The sequence below is a fragment of the Melospiza georgiana genome, chromosome 3 (genome assembly GCF_028018845.1).
Source record: "Melospiza georgiana isolate bMelGeo1 chromosome 3, bMelGeo1.pri, whole genome shotgun sequence".
Taxonomy (NCBI): domain Eukaryota; kingdom Metazoa; phylum Chordata; class Aves; order Passeriformes; family Passerellidae; genus Melospiza; species Melospiza georgiana.
Genome location: NC_080432.1, coordinates 48,237,843 through 48,261,904, shown reverse-complemented (window position 1 = coordinate 48,261,904; position 24,062 = coordinate 48,237,843). Strand labels below are relative to the sequence as shown.

Here is a 24,062-nt window from a genome sequence, read left to right as displayed (position 1 = left end):
CCATGATTTGTCTTACCAGTTCCAGCTGAACCTTCCTCTAGCAAAAACTGGGATCCAAAACCACTTTCTCTTGGATACCAATTCTTGAGGATGAGATGGGTGGAGGAGAAGGAGGGAAATTCTAGATCAAATACAAGGGAGACCTCTGTATCAGCAAAAGTTGCTTAAGAGAGGTTACTAGTACAGGGGAAAATGAGGAAAAAGTTACACTTGCTGGAAAATCATGACTGTCCTCTGAAGAAAGCTGAAGGGATCCAAGTGGTGAATGCTGTATGGAACACCAAAACATTTTAATGAAATGAAGGTCCTCCAAAGACAGGAAGACCTAAGAAAATCTAGACAAATGTGAGACTCACAAGGAATGACATAGAGAAGATCTGAAACAACCAAAAAGCTAAGAGGAATGAACAGAACAGGTGCACAATACCCTTCATACTAAATGGGATAGCGGCAAAGTTAATCAGGGACTCAGAGGCCACCTCTACAGGTTCTGTCAGAATAAAAACATTATTCTGTTTTTACAACTACCTGTGTATGGGTACTCTCAAATACAATGGAAATTTATTTGACAATAGCTTAAAAGGGGACGTGCAACAGTAAATTTCCCAGTTATGATTCTGGTGGCTGCCACAGATTGAGAGGAAAAAAACTGAGCTGATTTTTGTGTTGCTGGCACTAGGTTGCCTAGACACTGATGTATCATGAAATACACAACACTGGCAAATGCTGTGACAGGTTGTGGACACAATATATGATACAATAACAACATGTCCAAGTGCCATAAAAGCAGATAAAGTACAGTAAAAGCAATTTCTTACTGAACAAAGTGATCTAGGAGGATTAAAGATCATGGAATCATAGAACAGCTGCCATGTGTAGGGAGAACTTCCACTAGACCAGGCTGGTCAAAGCCAGATGGCCTTGAACACTTCCAGGGACGAGGCATCTACATGTTCTCTGGGAAACTTGTTCCAGTGTTTTACCACCCTGACGGTGAAAAATTTCTTCCTAATATCTAACTTGAATCTACCCTCTTTCAGTTTAAAACCATTATCCCTTGCCCTATCACTACACTAATCCTACGTAAATTTAAATGCTTTCTAAAGAGATGCGATTTTTGCATAATCACCTGCCACAGGACCCTTGTTTCAATTCACTTACATGAAAAGACAGCATGTCTTTTAACATATCTCTAGGTTTTCTGAAAAGTACAAGTGAAACTGCTAATGGTGAATTTCTCAAATGATATATCTATTATGCCCAAGGCAACATAAGTTTTTATTAGAAACAAAAGACTAAAGTAATAAAATAGGTAATTTCTTCCTTTGGAATCAAAACAAATTCAGCAATGTTATACACAAATTTTAAAGCTAGATTGCTACTTAGCCTTAATGCCTTTAGAACTGATAAATGATGCACACTCATGTTAAAAATATTTTAGTACTGGACAGATAAAAAAGAGCATTCTCTTAAGAAGATTCTTGAAGTGAAGTAGATTTTTGTAGATTTACTCTAACTTCCTACTTTGCTATAAATTAAAAGGCAATTAAATATGATAGAAAATTCTAGTCTAGCTCTGTTCCAAGTTATATTCCATTTCTATCCAGATATAGCTTAAATTAAACCTTATCTAAAAAATTATTTCCTACTAAATCAAGGTATTACTCATTGTCATGAGCTGTATAAAAATGAAAATATTTACAAATTTGGGATGGGGGGAAGAACAGGGCTGTTTTCTAAGTAAATCTTTAATGCACTTATTAATTGCCCCTCTGACTCTCCAAAGGGGCTGAGTATATGATGAAAATGTAAAACAAGATTTGATCATCCAGAGACTCAGCACTTGGGCTTGCTGACCAAGCACACTTTAGTTCCTTACCATACTGCAGGCCAAATGGTGGCACTGCCATTCAGAGCAGCCCCAGACTGAGACATTTTAGCCACACAGAAGGGAAAAATGACAGGGCAAAGACCATTAAACAAGGAAAAAGGAATTCTATGACTAATTCATTTAAGAATTTTTTCAGAGGTTTTCTTCTAAACAATACAAATATAATCCTACTCCTTCATGCCACTTGAGCCAACTGAGAGGGCTGCATTTGCAATGCCATTCAGCTATCTGTAACAAAGTGATAGTGAAATGGGCCAATTCAAAGAGTCTCATCCATCAAACCCAAGCCTTTCGGGCTCCAATCTTGCAAGATTGCATCTGTAAAAAGCTTTTAATCACTTTTTTGACATATGAAATTTACCTGCTCCTGCTATGCTTAACTTACAATTGCTTTATCTTCTCCTCATCTCACCATATCATTCTTGAAACTGCTTGTTTTAAAGCTAGGACTCAGGTAGAAAAAAAGTACTGGAAATTTTGATAGATAAACATAGATCAATTATTTCTGAACTTTTTCAAATCTACAACATATTAAGGATTATGGTATGAATTTTTTTAAGAAGCATGTGAAACTTACTACTGGGATTTAGTGAACATACTAATCCTGGAAGTTTCTCTCCTCTCAGAAGAATACTACTATATCCTACATTATCAGCAAGATATTCAAGCCAGCATGCATATGCTGCAAGAGTTCCTCTCAGGAGCTAAAGGACAATGATGATGCTGACTCACTGAGAAAGAGTCACTCCCAAAATCTGAGGAAGGTGTGGGAAATGTCCTTCAATGGTAAATAGTTTGGGGAAGAGGATACATTTCCATTTCATAAAGTAAACCCTGTGAGACAATATCAATAAGTCCTAGCTATTTTTCATTTGCTTGTTTTAAGCTAGAAACCAATTAAAAAAAATAAATGACTACTGACCATGGAAGACAGAAATTGAAAAGGAAGGCACTCGGATGGTCAAGTTTTTAAGGCAACCTTAGTATCTTCAGAAGACCAAATCAGATTGCAGCAACATTGGTTGCTTCTAGCTATAATTACATCCTTTAATCCTTAATTTAACCCTCTATCAGTTTTCCCCCTATTTTTCTCAGAACTGATAACAAGACAACCACATTTAATTACTTAGGTTTTGTTCTTCTTAATATTGGCACAGTGCTAACATCTCGCTATTCTCTCTGAGTTTTCTTGGTTATCTGGTTTTATTAAAATACTGACCAAGAATAGCTGAGGGCAGGGGGAGGAGTGTGTGTGTGTGAAATATCTCTGAGAACAGAGCACTGAATGAATTTTGAAATTACAAAGTCTGTAACAGATTAAAGCACAGAAGCAGGAGTATGAAACAGTAGCAAGAAGCAGAGACCTAATAAAGACTAAACTTCCAAATTATTCTAACAACTACAAAGAAAAAAAAGATAATAAAATATTAGGTGCAAAGCTATTTAAACAGGCCATATACTATGTTGTAAAAATCTTATGAAATGTGCACAAAACTATGTGGGCAATAAAAATATAAGCAGTTTATAATCATTGTCCTGTTCCATTCTTCACAGATAAAAAAATAAAACAGATTTTGATAAAGATTTTTACACTTAAAATTAAATTCCCAAAGGAATCTGTAGATTTGAAGAAACTTCATTTACAACAAGAAAAACTGGGAACACTCAAAGAGAACAGATTCTGTAAAGCTGATATTGACACATTCAACTTTCTAATAGAAGACCACAATGCTACATTAAAAAAACAGTAGTTTTTTAAATGTAGTAATGTTTTCTGTAAGAGCTCTAATACATTTTTTGTTCAACAACCTCCTTGGAGAAGCAAGCATCTTTGCTAAGACCAGAGACAAACTGTTCTAAGCTTTCCTAACATAATAGCTGTTTTCCTGTTTTCCAAACATTTAGCTTTCCTAACATAATTGCTGGAAATTTAAGATAAGTGTCTCATAACAGCCTGATGAAAGCTGAAGCAACTGGTATTTTGATGTTGATGCCAAATCAGTATGTTTTGTTCTGTTTGAAGCACTGCATTAGAAACCACTGTGACACTAAATGTAACCTCTGAGTGCAAGAACAAGAATTTATGTTTACAAGATGTTTACTATCCCCACTTTTCCCCTGGCATTGCTCAAGGAGTTTTCATTGTTATGAGTATGCATTCAAGAGTTTGCTCACAAAAGAAACGCCAATTTATCATCAGATTTAAGGACCTCCATTTTCCCAGCATATTATGTACAAGGAACAGGCCAAGAACAAGAGGTGCAGCAGAAAGTCAATCTACTCCTACTGTATGTGAAATTATCAACTACTTGTTAACCAGCCCAGTAACATGTCACCTGTCCCTAACCATGGCATTCTCCTCTAATTGCTTTCTGGTTCTGTTTGTATGACGCTTTTATTTCAGTGGCAGTAAATGAAACAGACAATCATAATTTCTTCCAAGAGTTTATAGTCTTAAAAAACCAATTTCATGAAGTCTAAATGACTGTCTAAAGTCCATAACCTTATAGAACAATGTGTCTGCTTTTAATAAATTATTCTCTGCTTTTAATAAATGTAAACCAAAAAAATACAGTGCCACTTCTTCTGAACTTAATTCTAACAATGAAAAAGAGATGTGATATGCAATTAGGTGATTCTGAACTGAATCTCAGAAAAGGCAATGTTGGTATTCCATTATTCATAATATTTTATTAGGAAATTTTGAAATTAAGGAAAACCATCCTGTTTTCCTACCAAAGACTCAATCATCCATAAATTGGCACTTTTCCCCCGTAATTTTAGCATGCAAGTTTCACAGAGACCCTTCAAATATAAAGGGTGTCTCCTAAAATCTGAGGAAACACTGAACTTGAAGTCAACTGGCTCAATTCTCATGTTCCATGTAACTGCACTTTGTTATTATTTCTTTTCTATTACCCCCATGTCTGTGTTCCTTCATTCCTCCCTTCAAATAAAATCTTTACTTACAGCACATAAATGATGACTATGGCACTGTCTTCTTTAAGAAGCACAGCAGTATATGAAAATCAAAATAACTAAATATATTTCCAGCAGGCACACAACATGTAAATCCGCTGCCAGATTCAGTTCTTCTTCTTTCTTTCTCACCTACTCCATTAAAAAATGGATTATTGCTTTGGCTGATTTAAGGCAATCCAAATAGCAACCCACTTTATAACTATATACATCAACATAGACTGAGCCATGAAATTAAAAAATAATGGAGGAGTACAAGACACCTACAGTTGTTTCTACCTGCCTGCAGACATACTAGGTTATGCTAATTGTAGAGGTATTTTGCAGTTTTGTACATCAAGGAGGGCAGAGGTATTAACACAAAACTCCCTTCAGATCCTAAGGCTCCAGGAGCTAAGTACTCCTCTATCCTAGCTCTGACCTCCTGTTAAACTCTGATCCCAGGAATGTGCAACGACTGATTTCAAAGAGGTTTCAGGAATCCACAATTATCTAGTAATTCACACTCTGTAAGCCTGCTTGTACAGTTGGGACTTTGTGCACAGGAGAATGGAACACTGCTTTCATCACTGACAAGGACACTTCAGTCACCCGTTGGCGCTCAGCAAACCAACTTTATTTTTAAACATTCTCAACAAATTAAAAAGATTCTTTCAAGAATGTCCTCGTTCTAGGTATTCTATTTAAGATCAGTTCACACATGTGTTCTAGAAATAGAAGATATTTCAAACTGGTGATTTTTCTGAAGTAAATGAAGATTTATTTTCTTGGTACTCTGTATTTCCTGATAGAAGGAACATTGAAATTATCACTGACAAAGAATGAAGTGGATATTTTTCATTTTCTTCACCCAAGCACTTGCAAACCACAAGTTATATTAGACTGCATAAAAATAGAACATAATTTTACTTTTGTGAAACAAAAATAATTCAGGTTATATATCACTTTTTAATCCAACAAGCTGAAACACATCCGGAAATAAACCTGTACCATTAATCTTTCTAATGTATCAATGTTATTAAATGTTAATCTAAACTCTAAATTTATGAAATATTAATCTGCGACTGCTTCTATGACTTTATAATCTATCTTTCTGAATACAGTCCTTAGCAGCATTTTATTCTAGTCGTCTTGAACATGCTGAATTGTATTTGCAACAATGGCAGTATGATGACTGTATAAAATCTGCAGATTCCTGCACAGTCCCAACTAGCCAGGTCAGCTCTGAACTAATACATCATCGCAGTTCCTAGGAATTTTACAGAAAATATGTCATAGAACAAAGGGAGGATACTGAGAAGATGCCACAGTAAATGTGCACCCAAAGGGTACCCAAAAAAGAACAACCTTGATTATGCCATCCTTGACTTTCTTTGCAAGTTTTTTACTACTTTACACAAGGGGCTGAGAATATGACAATATTCTATGACTGCAATGACCTTCCACTAAGTAAGCCAACCAGTGACATCTACAAGAAAAATTTTCTTTTTGGTGTAAAATCTTTTCATTCATGTTAATTTTTGCTTGAATATGTATTTATTTGGCATATGCATGAATCGGGTTTTGGGAAATTTGTTGTAAAAACATCAGCTCAAATAATGTTGCATAATTGTGGAACAAAACCAACTTTAAAACTGTCTTATTTTTTTTTAATCGCAGTAAGTTACACCTGCTTGAACAAAAACAGAAGTTAAAATGTAAGTAAGTACTTGAAATTTCTGTTCCCCCTACAGTTCCAGAGTGTTCCATCTTTCACTTTTTAAAGTGGTCATGCAAAAAACTGAACTTTTTCTTCTCCTTTAACTAGATGAGATTTTTTCTAGCATGTCCTCTGTCATCTCCATCACTTAACTCCTTACCATCAAACACCTTCAAAAGTGAATTCAATTAATTTTGCAGAAGTCAACTGAAAGTCAATCTAGAGACATGAACTCCTCCAATAATTTTAGCAGAAACCAACTTCATGCATCTGTCCCGTGAAGACATTTTTTCTGCTTTGAAAATACAAGATTCTGGATTTCCACCAGACTGACATAACCTACTTCATGTAGGTTATATTCACATTCAGTATCAGCATTTATTGTCACAGAAGTACACGTTATTATCCTGTATTTACAGTGCTTGAATTGTCGCGAACAAGTTAAAAACGACTGAGCCATTGAGACACCAACCTTGTGGGCAGGGTGCAGCAGCCATCGGCCGTCAGCCTGACTTGGGTTTCATAGCTATCCAGGGGACAAACAACTTGCTGAACAGGAGGGCACTCGACTGTGCTGCAATCCACACTGAACACTACGGAGGAAGGGAAGAAGAACATTTCTTTTACTCATGCTTTAGAAGCTTTCTGCAAATTACTTCCTCATAAGCAACCACTTATGCATCAGCTTTTAAGTCACAAAAATGATCCGATGAATGTGTGCTTGCTAGGTAGCACTACAAAAAGCCTCCTTTTCTCTTTAAGATTCACTTTTTAAAATTATTAGGAAGCAACTGAACTGATAATAGTTACTAAAAATATTTACAGAAGTTAGGCAACCTTACACAATCATTAAAAACGTGAATATTATTTAATAGAAGTACCCTAGTTATGGAAGAATATATATTCCCTACAGCTTTTGAAACAGTAAACAATTCATTGTTCAATTTTTAACTAATTAAAGTCTGTTTAAACAGCAAAATACTTGGGTTATAGGAAAAAAGGAGAGATACACTACAGATATATCTGTGCATGTTTAATGTACATTTTAAAAGGCTATTTTATTAGGTTGTCTTGTTTGTATATTTATATATGGCAAAAATGAAATGCAAGTTAAAAAAAAAAATCTTTCTTCATTAGTGAGATGAAGAATTCTACTTAACAAGAAAGACTGACTGACAGTTTTTAGAAAGCAACAAATGTCTAGAAATCCAAAAAAAAAAAAAAAACCAACAAACCAGGATAAATATATATTTAAGGTTCTAAGTTATACTCAGGAAAGCTAAAACACATCTTGCTCTTATTTGGTCCTAAGTCTTCCATGTAACAAACATTACCAGCTCAGGTAACATGTATCTGCTATGCCTTTTCATAATTATACTTAGAAAGTGCAGAATAAAACATGGTTGCCTCTCCAAGAAATGAGTTACTTTCTGATTGACCATGAAGGATGAACAAAATATTATCAGACTGGAAATTATGCAGCACAATATCCCTGATTACTGATTAAATTCACTGCAATATTGACACTACCACAGCAGCTTACAGAACCACTAAAGCAGCTTGACAATGCTATCCACATTTTTTGCAAGAGCTCATAACCTTCAAAGGGCTATTTTTCCTCTTCTGATCCTACATTTTCCAAGCTTGATCCTCAGTGGTACATAGCAATAACTGACTCTGTCATCATGAGACATCAGTCTCAGAATTACATCTGCTTTTTCTATCTCCACTGCAGTGGTTACAGTGTGATAGTACATGGCTCATTAACACTGAAAAGCAGCCCAGTCTGTCTTTCTTAATCAAGTACAAACTTCAAAAACATTACAAACAAACCCCAAGTTAAGACTACTCAAATTTTTTCTCTTAATCACTACATTATTAGATTAATCATAAAGCAGCCAAGGTAGGACAGGACCCCTTAGAGGCTCTCAAGCCAGGCCCCATAGATCTGGCTGCCCAGGATTATGCCCAGGTGGCTTTTCAATATCTCCAAGGGTGGAGAATCCATGGTCTCTCTGGGAAAACTGTTTCGGTGCCCAGTCACCCTCATTGTGAAAAAAGTGCTTCCTGATGCTCAAAGTGAACCTCCTGTGTTTCTATTTGTGCCTCTGGTCCTATGACTGGGCACCACTGAAAAGAACCGGGCTCTGCTTTTACATCCCCCTTCAGGTGTATTTATGAGATCTTCTCTGAGCCTTCTCTTCTCCAGGTGGAACAGGCCCATCTCTCTCACAGCTGCCTCACAGGAGAGAGATGGAGACAGACAAGAAATGAAAAATATTTGAAAAAGGAAAAAAAGTTTCTACTTTCTTTCAGATTTAAACAGGTTTCTCAAAGTGGAAAAAGTATTGACAGAACCTTATAGATAAGCTGAAAATATCCTGAAGTTACAGAACAGCCTGTAATTGGATTCTTAATTTCTTTAAAAGGTATCTCCAAGATTAGCTGCACTACTGTCCTGAAAAATAAGACTGCAAACATTTGACACTGACTGTTTAGTTTTCTTTTCACATCCTCCAATAATACATTTCATGAACAGGAGGTACAAGCCTTCAATCTTTTATTTTTATATATGATAAAATCTGTTATATATCTTGTTCTAAACTCTTTTTTTGTCTCTCATATAAACTTTAAGCTTTAAGTACAGTTTGACAAATCTGTGTCTTCAAGAACTCATAAACATGAGTTCCAGTTTCCTATCACCCAATCAACCTTTGCTTACAAGTCTTCAAGAATTTTCACATTCACTGAATTTGTATATAGAAGCACCTGAGAGTTACCACTTTTCTACAAGAATGTAGCAGAAATCCTGCCATGGTTGCAGACATATCTGCAGTCATGTGCTACCTCCTTTGTAGACTACAAAACCAAGGTTTTGAAACTGCTAATGAAACCAGGCGAATAAAACTTTCTAGTAGAGTAAGTTATCAAAGTATACTGTGTTATGTTCCACCCTGACATATTTCAGCTAATAAAATGGCTGGCTCTTCAACTAATACAATGTACAGTTTAGGGCAAGATCTAAATAAATACCTATGCATTAATGGTGAAGGAGCAAGTCAGTATTTGCCTTTCTGATGAAACAGTGGCTCAGCACAGGCTAAGGCTTCAAAAGCTGCAAATTTCTGAGGGTTCAGTACAAGGATACACAGTCTGTTTTTACAGCATGGAGCACCACATGACATCCTCTGCTTTCAGTTCAGATGCATTTCAACTCATGAACAGTGCAACACAACACAACTACACATGATAATGGCAGTCACACTGTCTGCCACGGGAGAAGTAGAAAGGAAGTATCTCCCCATGACAAAGCTTTACCCCTTTTACTTTCCATGAAACTCAGAACATATTACATACAACCACAGCATTCCTGGACCTTCAATGCAGCGGTATCACTGCCTGAACCGCTTCCTTAAATGCCCTATCCCAGGTATTTCCCAACATGGATCTCCACATCTGCTGAGTTTTTTCCCCTCCCTCACCCTCATTGCCAACTTAAAAGCCATTTCTCCAGCTTCATTAGAAATGTATCTATAATTCTTCCTCACTCTTTTTCTCCAATCCTTTCCCACTCCTATCTCAAGTTCTGTCAACATAAGCTTTTAACAAATCATGCAATAAAACAATGTAAGTACTATTCTGTAAGTAACAGAGGACAAAAGAAAAACATTATAGAATTCTGTTTCTCTGGGCTCTGTATAAAAACTTGATTTTGCTGACCCTTGTCCTTAGTGCAAGGTTGTATAAGCTCCAGATCTGATTTTCAGTGCTGAAGCTGGATCAGGGTGGAGCACAAGCTCCTTCCCTGTGCGTCATTACACAATACCTACTAAATTATGCTGCTGGTTGCGGACTTTCCATCAACCCTGACTGCACAGAATTCCCCAAAGAAGTAAGGCAAACAATAACGTTTTCTTTACAATTGTGTTTAAACCAGTATTTGGTAGAGGAAAAAACGAGTAATTTTCAGGCCATGCTGGAGATGAGTGAATGAAAGCTCTGCCAAAAAGACTTCTGAAAAAATGACAGATGAGTAGTCTTTTCAACACAGGTTATGTCTATCATGACAGACATTTCCCAGTGCTTTCCCGAAGATGTCAGAAACTAAAAGACGACACTCTCCATTGCACCATATGCAACAACAAAAGTTGGCAAAAAAGGTACAGCAAACATCTGTTGGACAGCTGCCAAAGTTAACTATTTACCCTGTTTTATTCAGAAGTGACAGCTAGAGTTCCTGTCAACACTTCAGCAAAATACATTTTAATTTAGATTTTAACTCAATCATGTTTAAAAAAATAAACATGATTTTAAAAACGTCCTTGTTCATAGTTCATATTCATAGCACATACACTCCCACAAATCTTGTTTTGGATTATTTTTATTTTTGCTGTTAACTCATTATGCAGTTCCATTTGAAATTGCTCATTCAAACTATGTTTAAGAAAAAAAGATTCAAAACATGTTTTGCAAAATGTAATCCCCAACTTAAAACTAAATTCAATGCATATTGACTAAATTCCCTACTTGTGAATGAACATTTAGGAATAAAATAGGTGTCTTATGGAACCAAACCAGGGTTATCTCATCTCTGAGCTTTGCAACCACAGTAAAACAATGAGCATGACACACTTGCTCTCAGTAGGTGCCACAACTGTGATGAGATACTTGGTGAAGCAACAGGTAAGAACATTTAAAGCTGGAGGTTAATAGACATGTATGACTAAGCTATGAAGTTTCTTCAGTATTCATTTTAACTGAACACCAATGTCTTCAATTGTATTCCTAAAGTAAAAGGGACAGAAGAGGACGTGGATCTCAAAATGAATAATTTTATTTTTATTCTAATATTTACTGTTGAGGAAACACTTTATTTTCCTTTCACTAACTCCACTGCCAATCCCAGCACTTGCCCATACGCAGTTCTCAGCAGAAGGTTCCCAACTCAAATGCCAGAGTTAACTAGAGAGCAGTGATATTTTTTTAAAGAACAGAAATAAACATAATTTATGCTTTAATTGCACAAGACCTTTATCTTGGCATACAGCAGCACTGCTGTCATAGGAAGTAGTCCTCCCAGCTTTATTTCCACCAGAAAGCCCTTGCTGGTGCAAAACCCTTATTGACGCTGGTTATACAGACATGGAAGTGCAGGAAGAATGTTCTGGAAGCATTACTCACAGAACTAAAGCCTTTAGGTCTGTGGCAAATAATGGAAACATATTTTTCCATGTTCAACATGTTAACTCCATAGAGTTGCTGACACATTCAGTAAAACTGATGACAGCAGCCCCACAAGAGTCTCTCCATGAACACCAACCTCCCTGACCTTACTCTGTTCATTACCCATATTTTTCTAGCAATATGGCATTTCAGTAACAATTCATATAGTTCAGTTCCTCTCTAACTCTTCTTCAGGATACCAAGTCAAACTCCGAAGATGCAGGGTTTATTACCAGGTCTCTCAATTTCTAAGCCCCTTTCACAAAGTTCTAAGTTTCCCTTAAATCCTGTTAGTTTCTTTCCTTCTCCAATCTCTTCAAAGCCTCTGCTTTTCTACCCTCCTAACACACACCTTCATTTTTCCAGTCCCATGTACCTTCACCTCTTACAACTCCCTACAGCAAAAAAAACCCCAAACCTCTTCAGAAAACAATACAGACAGAGTTACATAAATTCATAATTGTGACAGAGAATTGTATTCAGTTTGAAGATTCTGTAAAACTAGCGAGCTGAAAACAGCTTTGAAGAAGAAATTTCCATGGGCAAGTCTGGACAGACTTATTTGCCAACTACAAGATGGGAATTCAAATAGTATTTGGGAGGGCATGATCAGAGCGAAAATTTCTTCTGAAAATGATAAATAATCCAAAGTCAGCAAGACAAAATTCAGTAAAGATGTAATTGAAGTACATAGGAGGAATTAAAATGTACAACTATATGAGTAGTTCAGTAGCACTCATACTACAGAAAGATCCCAGAATCACAGCAGTTCACCAACTAGAAATACCTCTTGTAAAACAGTTACAGTCTTATTTAAAGTTTTGCATGAGAAACAGAAAGCAATTATTCTAAAGTATTTAGTGCTGATGAAGAGTCTCCCAAAATCTTAGTCTGCTTTTGGATACCACATGTTAAAGTGCTGATTAACTGAAAAAAACTTATAGAAAGGAAATATAACCAGGGAGGAGTCAAGAAAGACCATGTCAGGAGAATTTACAGCTCATTCTAGATGAAAGAAGCCCATGGTTGTCAAAATGTTCCAGGGCAAAAAATTATATGTTCAGAACAGGGTACAAAAATGTTTGTTTAAATATCCACACAGATTTGCACTGAATATTAGGGAAAAAACACAAAGAGAAGCACTAGATGATACAAAGACTGTACAATCTTCTTTTGTGGAAGATTTAAGAAAATGTTAAACAAGCATAGGAAAGGCACTGTTTAATCACACTTGAAATATAGCACTGTTTGCATATAATGTTTTGGATTACACCATTTTATATGCTTGCTTTCAGTCCTCTGTTTTGACTATTTATTTTACCAAAGCCCAGATCAAAGAGTGAATTACATCTTCCACTTCGCTTGCAATAATAAATCACAAGAGAGGGTGATTTGTGTTCTCATGAAATGGAAGATGAGTAAATACTGAAAACGTTGGACAGTTTTTTAGTATACCTGCATAGCATGGCACTTGCACTGGTAGCATTCACAGAAATGCAATGTTCTCACTAGGTTACTTTTCCCTTGCTACTCAGTTTAAATTAATGTATAAAGAAAAAAGAAAGTAAAATTTACCATAATATGTTTACTCTGTGTTATTTTAATGGTTATTGCCTGCATATAATAATTAACTTTCAAGAATAATCAGAAAAATTTAGAAGTTCTACAGGCTTTACTGGACGCAGTTATGTGGATTATTTTGCCAGTCATACAGAAAAAAAATTGAAAAATGGGAAAATAAATTGTATCTACTTTTACCTGGCTTGCATTCATAGAGATCACAGCATTCCCCTGGCTTTCCTGATGCCTTAGAAACCAATATATTCAAATAGCCAGGCTGGCAAACCTTCCTCAAGCAGCCTGCAGGATTACACACACAACGGCTTGGGAGTGGGCAGCATTCACCAGGAGGTGCATAGCCTTCAATCAAGATGGAATCTTCTGGACATCGAGGAGAAAACTGGACCTCACAGCGAGCCTTGGAGCAATCAGGTTTCTCTTCTGAAAGGGAGAGAAAAATCATCATGCCATATGTGTCAGTAAAACACTGAAGTTGTGAAGATAAACTCAGATAAAAGCTCCCTCTCTTCTCCCTGCTCCCAAAACAATAAAAAAGAAAAGAAAACGGCTGCTGCTGAACTGATTAGCAACAATCACCAAATATCCTTTAAAAACTATAGTTATTTGCAAGATACTAGGTGTCTTATGAAATATTTTACAAAATTTCTAATTTGTGCGATGTGAGTGATGGCTGAACCCACACAGTCTCAAGTAGAGCTGTGAACTTAACATTTGGCCAGGATGTTAAGAAACAGCTTGTCATATTATGTCAGTCCCGATGTTCACACCTATTCCTTCAGTTTCCTAAGACCTTCCATTATGGACTGATTTAAAGGCTTGATTTATTAACCTGAACCGAGCTCTCACAAATTCGAAAAACAAGTTAAAAGTTCAACAGCTAACAAATTTGAATACTTTGGCAGAAGAGGATTTTTCCTGTACATGTTCCCAATGTTTACATTAGAAGTGGTGTTCCTACATACTTCAGCAGCCTGGATACTAAGTGATAAGAGGTTTGACTACGGTGATGAGGTTTGTTGATGGTCCTTACGCATCCCTTCTAACTCAGGATATTCTATGATTCCTTCCCATATGAGTACTTTATGTTTTTTCTTACCATCAAAGATTACTAACCTAAATGTGCTACTAAATAGCATTATAGCTCTTTTCTTACAGTTAAAAATTCTAATATTTCCATCTATCTTTAAAACAGCCTTGACTAGATATGTATTTTGCCTAGACCTTTAAATAACATTTTTAAGACCACTGTTTTGGGTTTTTTTTCAAACCTACCCTTATGTTTAGGTTCCTATCTGCTTGATTAAATACATTGTTCAGACAGAACATTAGTGGTTAGCTCACTGCCGAGAGCTGTATTAACAATACATAACACACTAGTCTCTGTATTATATGGATAGTCTTTAGTTTATACACATAATAAAAGGCTTGACACTCAAGCTTTTAAAATTATTTTCATTTTCCACTGCATGTTTCCTCAAGATGCACAGAGAAGTGATAGAACTGTTGCAGTAGCAGCCCTTGAAGTACATACTCATGGTAGGCTCTTGATAGACCACTTGTACTCATGATGACCCTTAAATTCCCACTGTTCATTACTTTATGTGCCCTAGCATTATGCATCTAGTAATCTTCTAATTTCCATGACTAATAGATAATCCCATCCACATGCAATCTCTCCCATGAAAATTTTGGATTATAAGTATTTTAAAAAGTTGACCTGCTCTTTTTCACTTGACTGCATTTACACACATACATGTACCTATGTAAGTCCTTAAGGACTGCTCATATAATTCAATGAAAATAAAATTTGAGCAAAACAATTGGTCAAATACAAGAAAAACTATTTTTGACCCATTCAGCTAACTCTCCAAAAGGCAAGGTGTATCAGAAATGCACATCAAACTGCAATACAAGTTTGAATCCAAACTATTCAGGACTCTAGATTTATCATTTTTGAAGACCAATGCAAAGCCTGCTGCTGGAGTTGGTAAGATCACCCAGCAATGATATGAAAACAAGCATGTGTCACTATCAATATGTAAGAAGCATCACAGGCAATAGGAGAAATTTAAAATAGAGAACCATGACAAGTACTTTTGTATGAAATATTCACTCAGTGTTTTGCAGTTATTTTTGATAGTCTGTTCCACGTTAGAGTATTGTGCCTAATGGGGTTAAAGGTTACAGACTGTGATAGGACTCTTATAAAGCCAGTGTCATTTTCAGAGAAAATGATTTAAACCTAACCACCGCCTCAAAAAAGGCACGTTTATGTTTTAATACCAGGTAATATAACACCAGTAGATATTTATAAACCAAAGGTTTTCTTCTTAATCCAGCATCACTATTACTTTTGTACTTCAGAGTCCTAAAAATAAACAGACAAAACCCTACTAATAACTTCCTATTAATACTCATGTAAATATTGTGCTTCCAAATTACATCTCAAACTATGTACATGTTGAAACATTCCTCTCCCAATACACAAATGCAACTGAGCAACAGGAAAGTCAGACATATTCACCCAAGCTGGATCAACCAACAGACAATTATCTTTCCGCTTCCCAAACTCTAGTCCTCCAGCACAGTCAAAAGCAGGTCAAGAAAATTTTTACAGACTATGTCACAATTTGTTTCTTGATTTAGATGCTGTTTTTCTTTATGGAAAGCAGCTACTGACTAAAACAATTTGTGATGAGCAGTATATTAAGTGTTTCCTTGAACATCATCTTTATCTAAAACATGAAAAAGCAGCAGCTCCAGGTGTAGCATTACTACGTGTTAGTTAAAGCTTTAATCAGCTAGCACCATGCTAGTGTAACTGCTCTCCAAGTCCAGAATTCACTGCAATGGAAGAAGATGGGAGTTCAGTTTTACTGCATTTCAGTAAAAGCTGATGTGGGCCCCTCATTTTGACACCAAGTTTGCATAAAACACATTATTTCTAAGCAATCATTCAGAAAAGTTTCAAGGTTTTACTTCTTGTTATCTCAGCAAATGACAAAATCTTCTCCATCCATAGAGATCCATTACACTAAAGTAGTTCTACCTTTTCATTACTTTGTCGAGGAAGGCACTGAAATTTAATCCGTTCTCAAAATAAATTATAAACATTAATACAGCCATAAATGTCACTGCTTTAGCAGAATTCCTGATTTAATTCCAATATATACAGCTATTTAAGATTTCATCAAACAAGAGCTGTTTAATAGCTCTTTTTTCCTTTATTAACCAACATTTCAACCCCTTACAAAAGGAACATTAAAAAAAACCCATGTAAGAACAAAATAATTAAAAATACACCAACAGCCTCAAAAGACAGGTAGCAGGATAATGCTGAGCTGTATTCCACAAGAAAACCCTGTGAAATCACTCAGCAGTGCTATTTCTGCTACTTTATCCCTTTTACATACCAGACAGACTGTTTCAAAGCAGCTTCTCAGCAGACCAAAGTAGATTCACAAGAGCCTACTGCCTCTCTGTCAAATAGACATATACACCACAAAGCACCAAGCTGTCCCCTGGATGTTTTAAGCTACTACCTATTACACAAATCAGGTTCATCCTGACCAACGTCTTCACAGTCAAACAATGCATCAGGACTTAAACTCCATTTTGATAATAAATAGAATATAAACAAATAAATATTATGTGTATCCAGAAACAGAAGAACTTCATTTTTCAAAGCACCATGGTGAACCTAAAAAGTTAGGCTTTTGACGAAAGGGAGAACTATACATGGGACTATATATATGACTTACTATGAAACAAAATAATACAGCAAATATATACATATTCCTGAATAATAGGGCATCTTAAACAGATTACGCAAGATACTCGTGTCACATTGTTCTCACAAAAAGTGCAAATTCCTTTGCAAGAAGAATTTCTATAATCTAACTACCTGTGGAGACAGTAAAATTGCTATAGCATAAATCTCAATCTCATTTCAGTAAATTCTTTAAAAAGATATCCCAACCATTAATAAAGAGAACAATCACTTTTCAGGGATGCATTCTGATAAAAGTATGAACTGATAACCTACAACTCACTAAGAAAAACATAGTTGGCTGCAAGTGCTGCCTTTTTGTTCAAAAAAAGCAGCATTTCAAATAGCAACACAAAGAACAGGAAATATTAGTTGGTTTTCTGATGAGGTTTCTCTGTGGGACACATTCTCCTTATAGCCTTTCATCAAACACCACCAAAGTGTTCTGGTATCCCTGATATCTCAGCAGCCTGAGCCAACAAAGAATCTCTACAGAGATAAAGGAAGAGTCTGGATCAATCAAGGTTTTGCAAACTATCTATTCTGAGACAGACAATTTTCTTAAGAAATTCGGAAATGTAGCTAGAAATTCTTAATAAACTGAACACAATCTACACAGGAAAACCAACATTTTGATGAACTCCAGATAAGACTTCTAGCCTTGGAAACAAACTTAGTAACTACTCTAAAAGGCAGCTCTAGAGATCATTTCAAATAAAGTTCTTCAGTTTACCAGTGACAGGGTTATTTCTAGATATAAATTACTACTGGCAGAAGTTTTTCATTTCAAGACAAAATTTACTTTCTGTAGGTCTGAAGGTTCAGGCTTACTTTTACTTTGTTAATAGCCTGCAAGAAGAACTTGCTGTTATTGAGCACATGAGAGAGTACACCCTAAAATTATTAGTATAACCTAAGTTACAATGTATAACTGAAAAATAATAGTTAAATAAGGTACAATGCACAGTGTGCTTTATTATTTAAACAGCAATCATTCATTTAAAAGTTAGGATGTCTCAAAAAAATTTCTCACTTTCATCTCAGAAGCGCACAGGGAAGTTGAGCATCTCAGAAGCTGAGGCATAACATTCATCCTGAGTTTTCATTGCAACCACAGCATACTTGTTATAAAGTGCATGGGGAGGAGGAGAACAACCTTCAAAGAATATAATAATAACAAGAAACCAAGATATGGATTTGGGTTTTTTTCTTTCCATTAACTCTAGAAAGTGTCTATCATAAAGCCACAGCCATAAACCCAGAACTTTGTCACAAAGCTTTTCCATGTCAAAAACTGCTATGTATTTTTAAAATTTTACTTCCCATGACTGTAAAAAGTTAGTAGGGGGAAGTGGAGGTAAGATAGCAAGTTACTGAAGCACTTATGTTGCAACCAACACTTTGAAAGAAGGCAGCTTCTTTACCTTCTTGAAAGGTTTATGGAATACTCAAACTGGGTACTAGTTAGATATGTTTTCCTTAATACAGTCACTGAATATAGGAAGTGTAGATCTCAGGCATTTTCCATTTATTTTGTTAAAGCAGATCAGTTGTAACAAGAACCAACCAAGCCAAACCACCCCCCAACTCTCCTCATCTTTGTTAATACCAAAGCAGCATGGAAATAAAAATAGTTCCTTAAGAAAAATTAAACACTTTGCTTTCACCTCTGTATCAAGTTCTTTTCCTTCATTATGTTTGCATGCTCTGCTTTGACACGCAGAGAAAGTACATGCCAAGTTTACTTAATGAAAAAAGCAGAGCAGTTAAAACATTGGCTAGAACAGTGAAAGGATGTTAGGGTATAATCTGGTGTGGGAGAAACAGAGAAGAAAATCCCTGACAGGGATGGGAGAGTCTTCTCATTCTTCAGGTGAAACGGAACAGATCCATGCTTCTCAGGAAATCATTTCAGGAGGGATTTTTTATCATTTTGTCAGAGCTTCATGTGATGCTGTTACTCAGTCACCATAGAAACAAGGGCAGAATGTTTCATTGAAGGAGATGGCTGAAGAGAAATTGGTATTTCTCAGGTCCAAATGTTTCCACTGAGATATTTAAACGGTTCTACAGTTGATTCTTTAAAGTCAAATTTTTAATACATATGCATATAGATATACACAGAGATGGAGGGAATAATTTTTTTTCTGTTAGGTCCATATGAAGAACACAGAATAAGAAGCACTTTGAAATAGCAGGCTTCATATTTCATTTTTCTGAGCAGTTCAGAATAGGATATGGTTTATAAAGATGAACATTTTGTATGACTAAACAAAGCAATGCACTACAGTTGGCACACGTACTTTGAAGGCATGTGTTCAGCCTTGCATTTTTGTTTCACTGTAAACTATTTTTGTGAAATCCAGGCTAAAACACAGTCACTTTTATTGTACAGTCTTACAGTCATCATTGAGATGACTATTCCAAACAATAGGCATACTGTACTGTAATACAGTGGCAGGAAGGAAATATTAAAAGGATTAGGGATAAACAAGAAAAATGATTACCCAGCTGAAGCAGTCAGACAGACAGGGATCGATATTGGAACGCAAAATCACCCAAAGGATTTTCAAGAATCAAAAGGGCAGTTATAGTAGATTAAAAAATGAGATTAACTTACACATACAATATGCACAGTATGTATACGGATGAACTGCTACAAATAAAAAAGCGAACAAGAGCCTGACCTTTTACCTAAAATTGAACTTTATTTAAAATCTGTTCTATTTTCTAAATGAGTCTTGCTACACTTCCCAGCATTCTGGTGCTCCACATTTTATGTACTACACAGTGGGGCAACCTGTCTCACCCACATTATGGCCTAATCTTCTCATAATATAACAGCCTGGAACTAACCTGGGTTAAAAAAGTCACACACAAAAAGACAGTCACAGACACCAGTTTTAAGAAACATCCATTCATTGATACATATCTTTGCAATACAGTATTCACTACAGATTTGCCAAAGATTTTCCATTTTGAGGACCAAATAACCAGAAAAAGGGTTATATCACTCAAGACAGCTACAGACAAGGAAGACAATAATTCCCTTTGGGTAGACAGCAAAGCTATTTTAATTTTGTAATTCAATTTCCTGAACTAGTTTCTTTTCCTGTACTGGAAATATTAAAAAGAATGGTGGTAATTCAAAACTAACAGATCCCAAAAAACACCACACCAGAATCACAAACAATCCTGACCCCGAACTGAAGTCTTCCAAAGAAGGAGTTAACAGACTCATTGAGTATCTGTCAAACACCTGCATCTAAATGGAAGCGCCAATTCTATAAAACCAATAGTGTTGGTGGCAGTAGTTGCATTTGGGTTCGACATCCCAGACCACAGCATTCCTCTGTTATGCTTAGAAAAAATCATGTCTTGAAAACTCCAAAGTAATTTTACTTTTCCTCCATTTCACTCAAAACCTGCTTTCAACAAATATCTATTAGCTTGACACCAACAAGTCAATCCAAATTAATAATGGATAATGTTACCTGAAAGACCTGTACACGAAGGACTGAGCCCAGCCCACTGCACAGAACACAGGAAGCTGTGCCATGCCTGGGACAGGATCCATTTCTACTGCTAACTGCACTGCTTTCAATAGAAATAAAGCACCTTTAAACTTCAGCAGTGAGAATCCTTCAGAAATTAGTTGGAGAAAGGAGCAGATAGCTCTAGTCGGGTTTACAGTTGTGTTGCCTCTATTGAAAAATAATATTTAAAAATGTATTCAATACTGTCACGCCTGGAATAACATCATACAGTGTAATTTCTTTATATAAGAAAGCCTGTTATGCTCGATGAATGGTACTACTCCTACTACTGTTCAGTCTTTATGTTGGCAAATCAACTGGAATTTTCAAAGAAAGAGTATGTAAACAGTAATGAGGTGGTCTCACCTAGGGAGTTCGGACTTTGAAGAATGCCAAATAATTCTGGGAATAAACCAAAAATGGAAATACTAGATTTATAGTCAGTATAAACTGCATAAAATTTGATTACTTACAAAAATGTACACCAGTAGCAGATATAAGTAAAGCAGAAAGTATTACTTACTGCAAGAGTATATTTAGCTGCAAAACCAAAGGTAATGTTGAATGAGCACCAAAGTAATGATAAAGCACAACTATCTGGAACAATTCTGCTTAACACAGGTTAAGAAAACAATATGAACCTAGCTGATATCTGGAGAAATAATCACGAATATTCACTGAAGGAGAAGCACTGTAAGGCACAGTTTGATGTGACAAGGAGAAAGGGATTTGAATTTGAGGACACACTATATACCTTCCAATGGACAAACCTCTGGAGGCAGCTCAGGATGTAAGGAGCACCAAACAACTTATTCTACCACACAATCACACTCAGACTGAGCAAGAAGCAAATAGTAATTTGATACTTAAAAGTCTAAAAGCATAAGCAGAACAAGGACTTAGAAAGCACTTGCATTTGCAATAAATGCAAATTACAATGAAAATACATACATGAGTTTACAAATAATAAGAATTCACATATGTATGAAGCTAGCAACTGAGACTGAACAGCAGGGAGGGCAATCAGTTTTCTAGAGCTGATTAACAAAACAACAGACTTGTAAACATTAACTTAGAAATGAGGGGTTTGATTTTCAAAGAAATGCAATTTTTGTTGTTAGCAAAATTGAATCAACTCCTGTCTGCCCTTAATGCTTTGCTTTGTTAATACAAATAAATCTAAGGTATGTGATTTCTTTTAGTTCTCGCTGATAATTGTTAATGTTAAAAAGCCCCACCGAAACCCACAACCCCAAGCCCACGCACAGTAAAAGAATGACCTAAATGCTTTAAGACACTTCTGGCAAGTAAACTACAGTATGCAAACTAGTTTTCCCAGTTATTTTGTTCAAAGAACCTCTGTCTCTTACCAGCTTAACCTCTGTATGTTTATTAGAGGCTAAACCACATGTTTCTAAAATTCTTTCACAAGAACAGTCAAGATGCATGACGTAATGGAAATAAATTCTGTTCAATATTTTGGTCTTCTCTTTACTAACCTAAGATACCGCAGTAGTCAGAAACTACAAAGAGAAGCACAGTTTCCTTCTTTTAGGCAAAGAGAAAGTGAACAATTTCAATGGAGAAGGCCAACACTTCAGTGTTTCAAGACATTTTCACACTCCAACTGCTATGGTCCATCTCTCTTGACTTCTCTGGGTTAGCTTCTTCCTAAGCCCTTCAAAATAATCTCTCTAATTTAAAATTTAAACACATTTTGATCATACAAGATTTTCCATTAAACAAGAGCTCTTCTAAAAATTCTTGCTTTTCCCCTTTATTTCTTTTACCTTAACATTTCTGTTAAGTTTGTCTCCCCAGAATGAGTTTTAATGCCAACTAACTGTTCCTTTGTTACTCATCACCTAGCAAACCTGCATCATTATTGAATAACATGTCCATGCATTGCTTAGGACAACAGAAAACAACTCTATCTATAATAAGAAATATGACAGCAAAGCAAAAAGGGGCCATTATAATTTTAGGGGAAATCTATACTGACAGAAAGAATTCTGATGCAGAAATTCTTGATGCCTTGCAGTGAAGGGATTCTACAAACTTTTTACAACATTTCCAAAGAGAAGAGAAATTGTCAACCTGAAAGAATTTAAACAGCTCAGTCCTCCAGAACAAGTAAATATTGGTTCTTATCAGATCTATTTTTTTCTGAGGAATGACACTTAACAAAAGTCTAGTAAGGAGCATTTCACTGAAAACAGAAATGGTGGATATTCCACATAAAATATTATCTTTTCTCTAAAGGAAAAGTCTTCTAATAAACTGCCATATTTGACACTTAAAATGCAAAATGCAGAAATAAGCAGCTTATCACAAGACTCCAACGTAAAAGAAGTTAAAGCACTCTGTTCTTGGGTTTTTACACTGAAGGCAACTTCTCATATACCATGTAAAATATGGACTAAATAATTATAATAGAAACTGTGCTTTCTTGACTCCAGAGAATATTTGCACTAGGCAAAATAAAATTAAATAAAGCATCTAAAAATCACGCAAGCAATTCTGCTAAATTCCAAGCTCCTGCTTGCAATACCTGTTTTCAGTGCTAGTTTGAATGTGCTCCTGCATTTTTACAACTGTCATTCACACAAATAAAAAAGTAAAACCAAAATAACTATTGGGAAAAAAAGAAACAAGACAAAAGAAGCACAAGAAATTTTAATTTTATTCTAAGGTCCAGAAGCTTAAGCTTGAGAAGACAGCTACCCAACTGCTTGGCCAAAGGTTTTTCAGAGTTGATTGGAAAAATAAACAGACACCTGGAAATTTGAGAATCATCTTACTCGTCCTGCTTTCAAACTACGTAGTGTCCTAACCAGAAATACCGACACATCTCAGGGGTGGAGGGGGTGGCACATGTACAATTCATATGCACATGGATCCATAACCAGCCCTCACACGCAGTAAGATCACAAGGAATCGCAGCGTGAGAAGTTTGTTTTTCTCTGCAGTGCTGCTGCACAAAATGTTAAGAAGTCAGATTACTTTTAAGAAAAACGGAGAGTCATGCAATATCCACAGTCTTTATTCCTCAGATTGTCACTGCACAGGACTATGCGGGTACATAAATAAAATATTTGACAATACCAATTAAATACAGCTTCAAGTCCACTATTAAATGCTACTAGGTATCACCACCCTCTTGCAGCATCCCTTATTCTACCTTAAAGCAGCAATATCCCGCAGAGGGAATTAAATGTCAAAATTACAAAAAAGCAGAAAGCCAGCGTTTACACAGTACTGAGCTTCTGCTAACACTAGTACAAGTATTTTGCTGACTTCAGTAGCCATTAAACTCGGACCCCTCTGTTTCAAACTGGATGAAAGCCAACACCTTCTACTACAAACAAAAGACAGCAAGTCTGG

At 36.0% G+C, this 24,062-nt stretch overlaps 1 protein-coding gene across 1 annotated transcript in view; it reads right to left on the bottom strand.

The window, feature by feature from the left end:
* Window positions 1–24,062, bottom strand: part of CRIM1 (cysteine rich transmembrane BMP regulator 1) — a 174,367-nt gene that overhangs the window by 79,600 nt on the left and 70,705 nt on the right. Inside the window, exons 3-4 of the mRNA XM_058021151.1 lie at window positions 13,551–13,793; window positions 7,042–7,162 (exon numbers count right to left, since the gene is read on the bottom strand). Of these exons, the coding sequence (XP_057877134.1) occupies window positions 7,042–7,162; window positions 13,551–13,793 (364 nt within the window). The remainder of the gene's footprint in view (window positions 1–7,041; window positions 7,163–13,550; window positions 13,794–24,062) is intronic.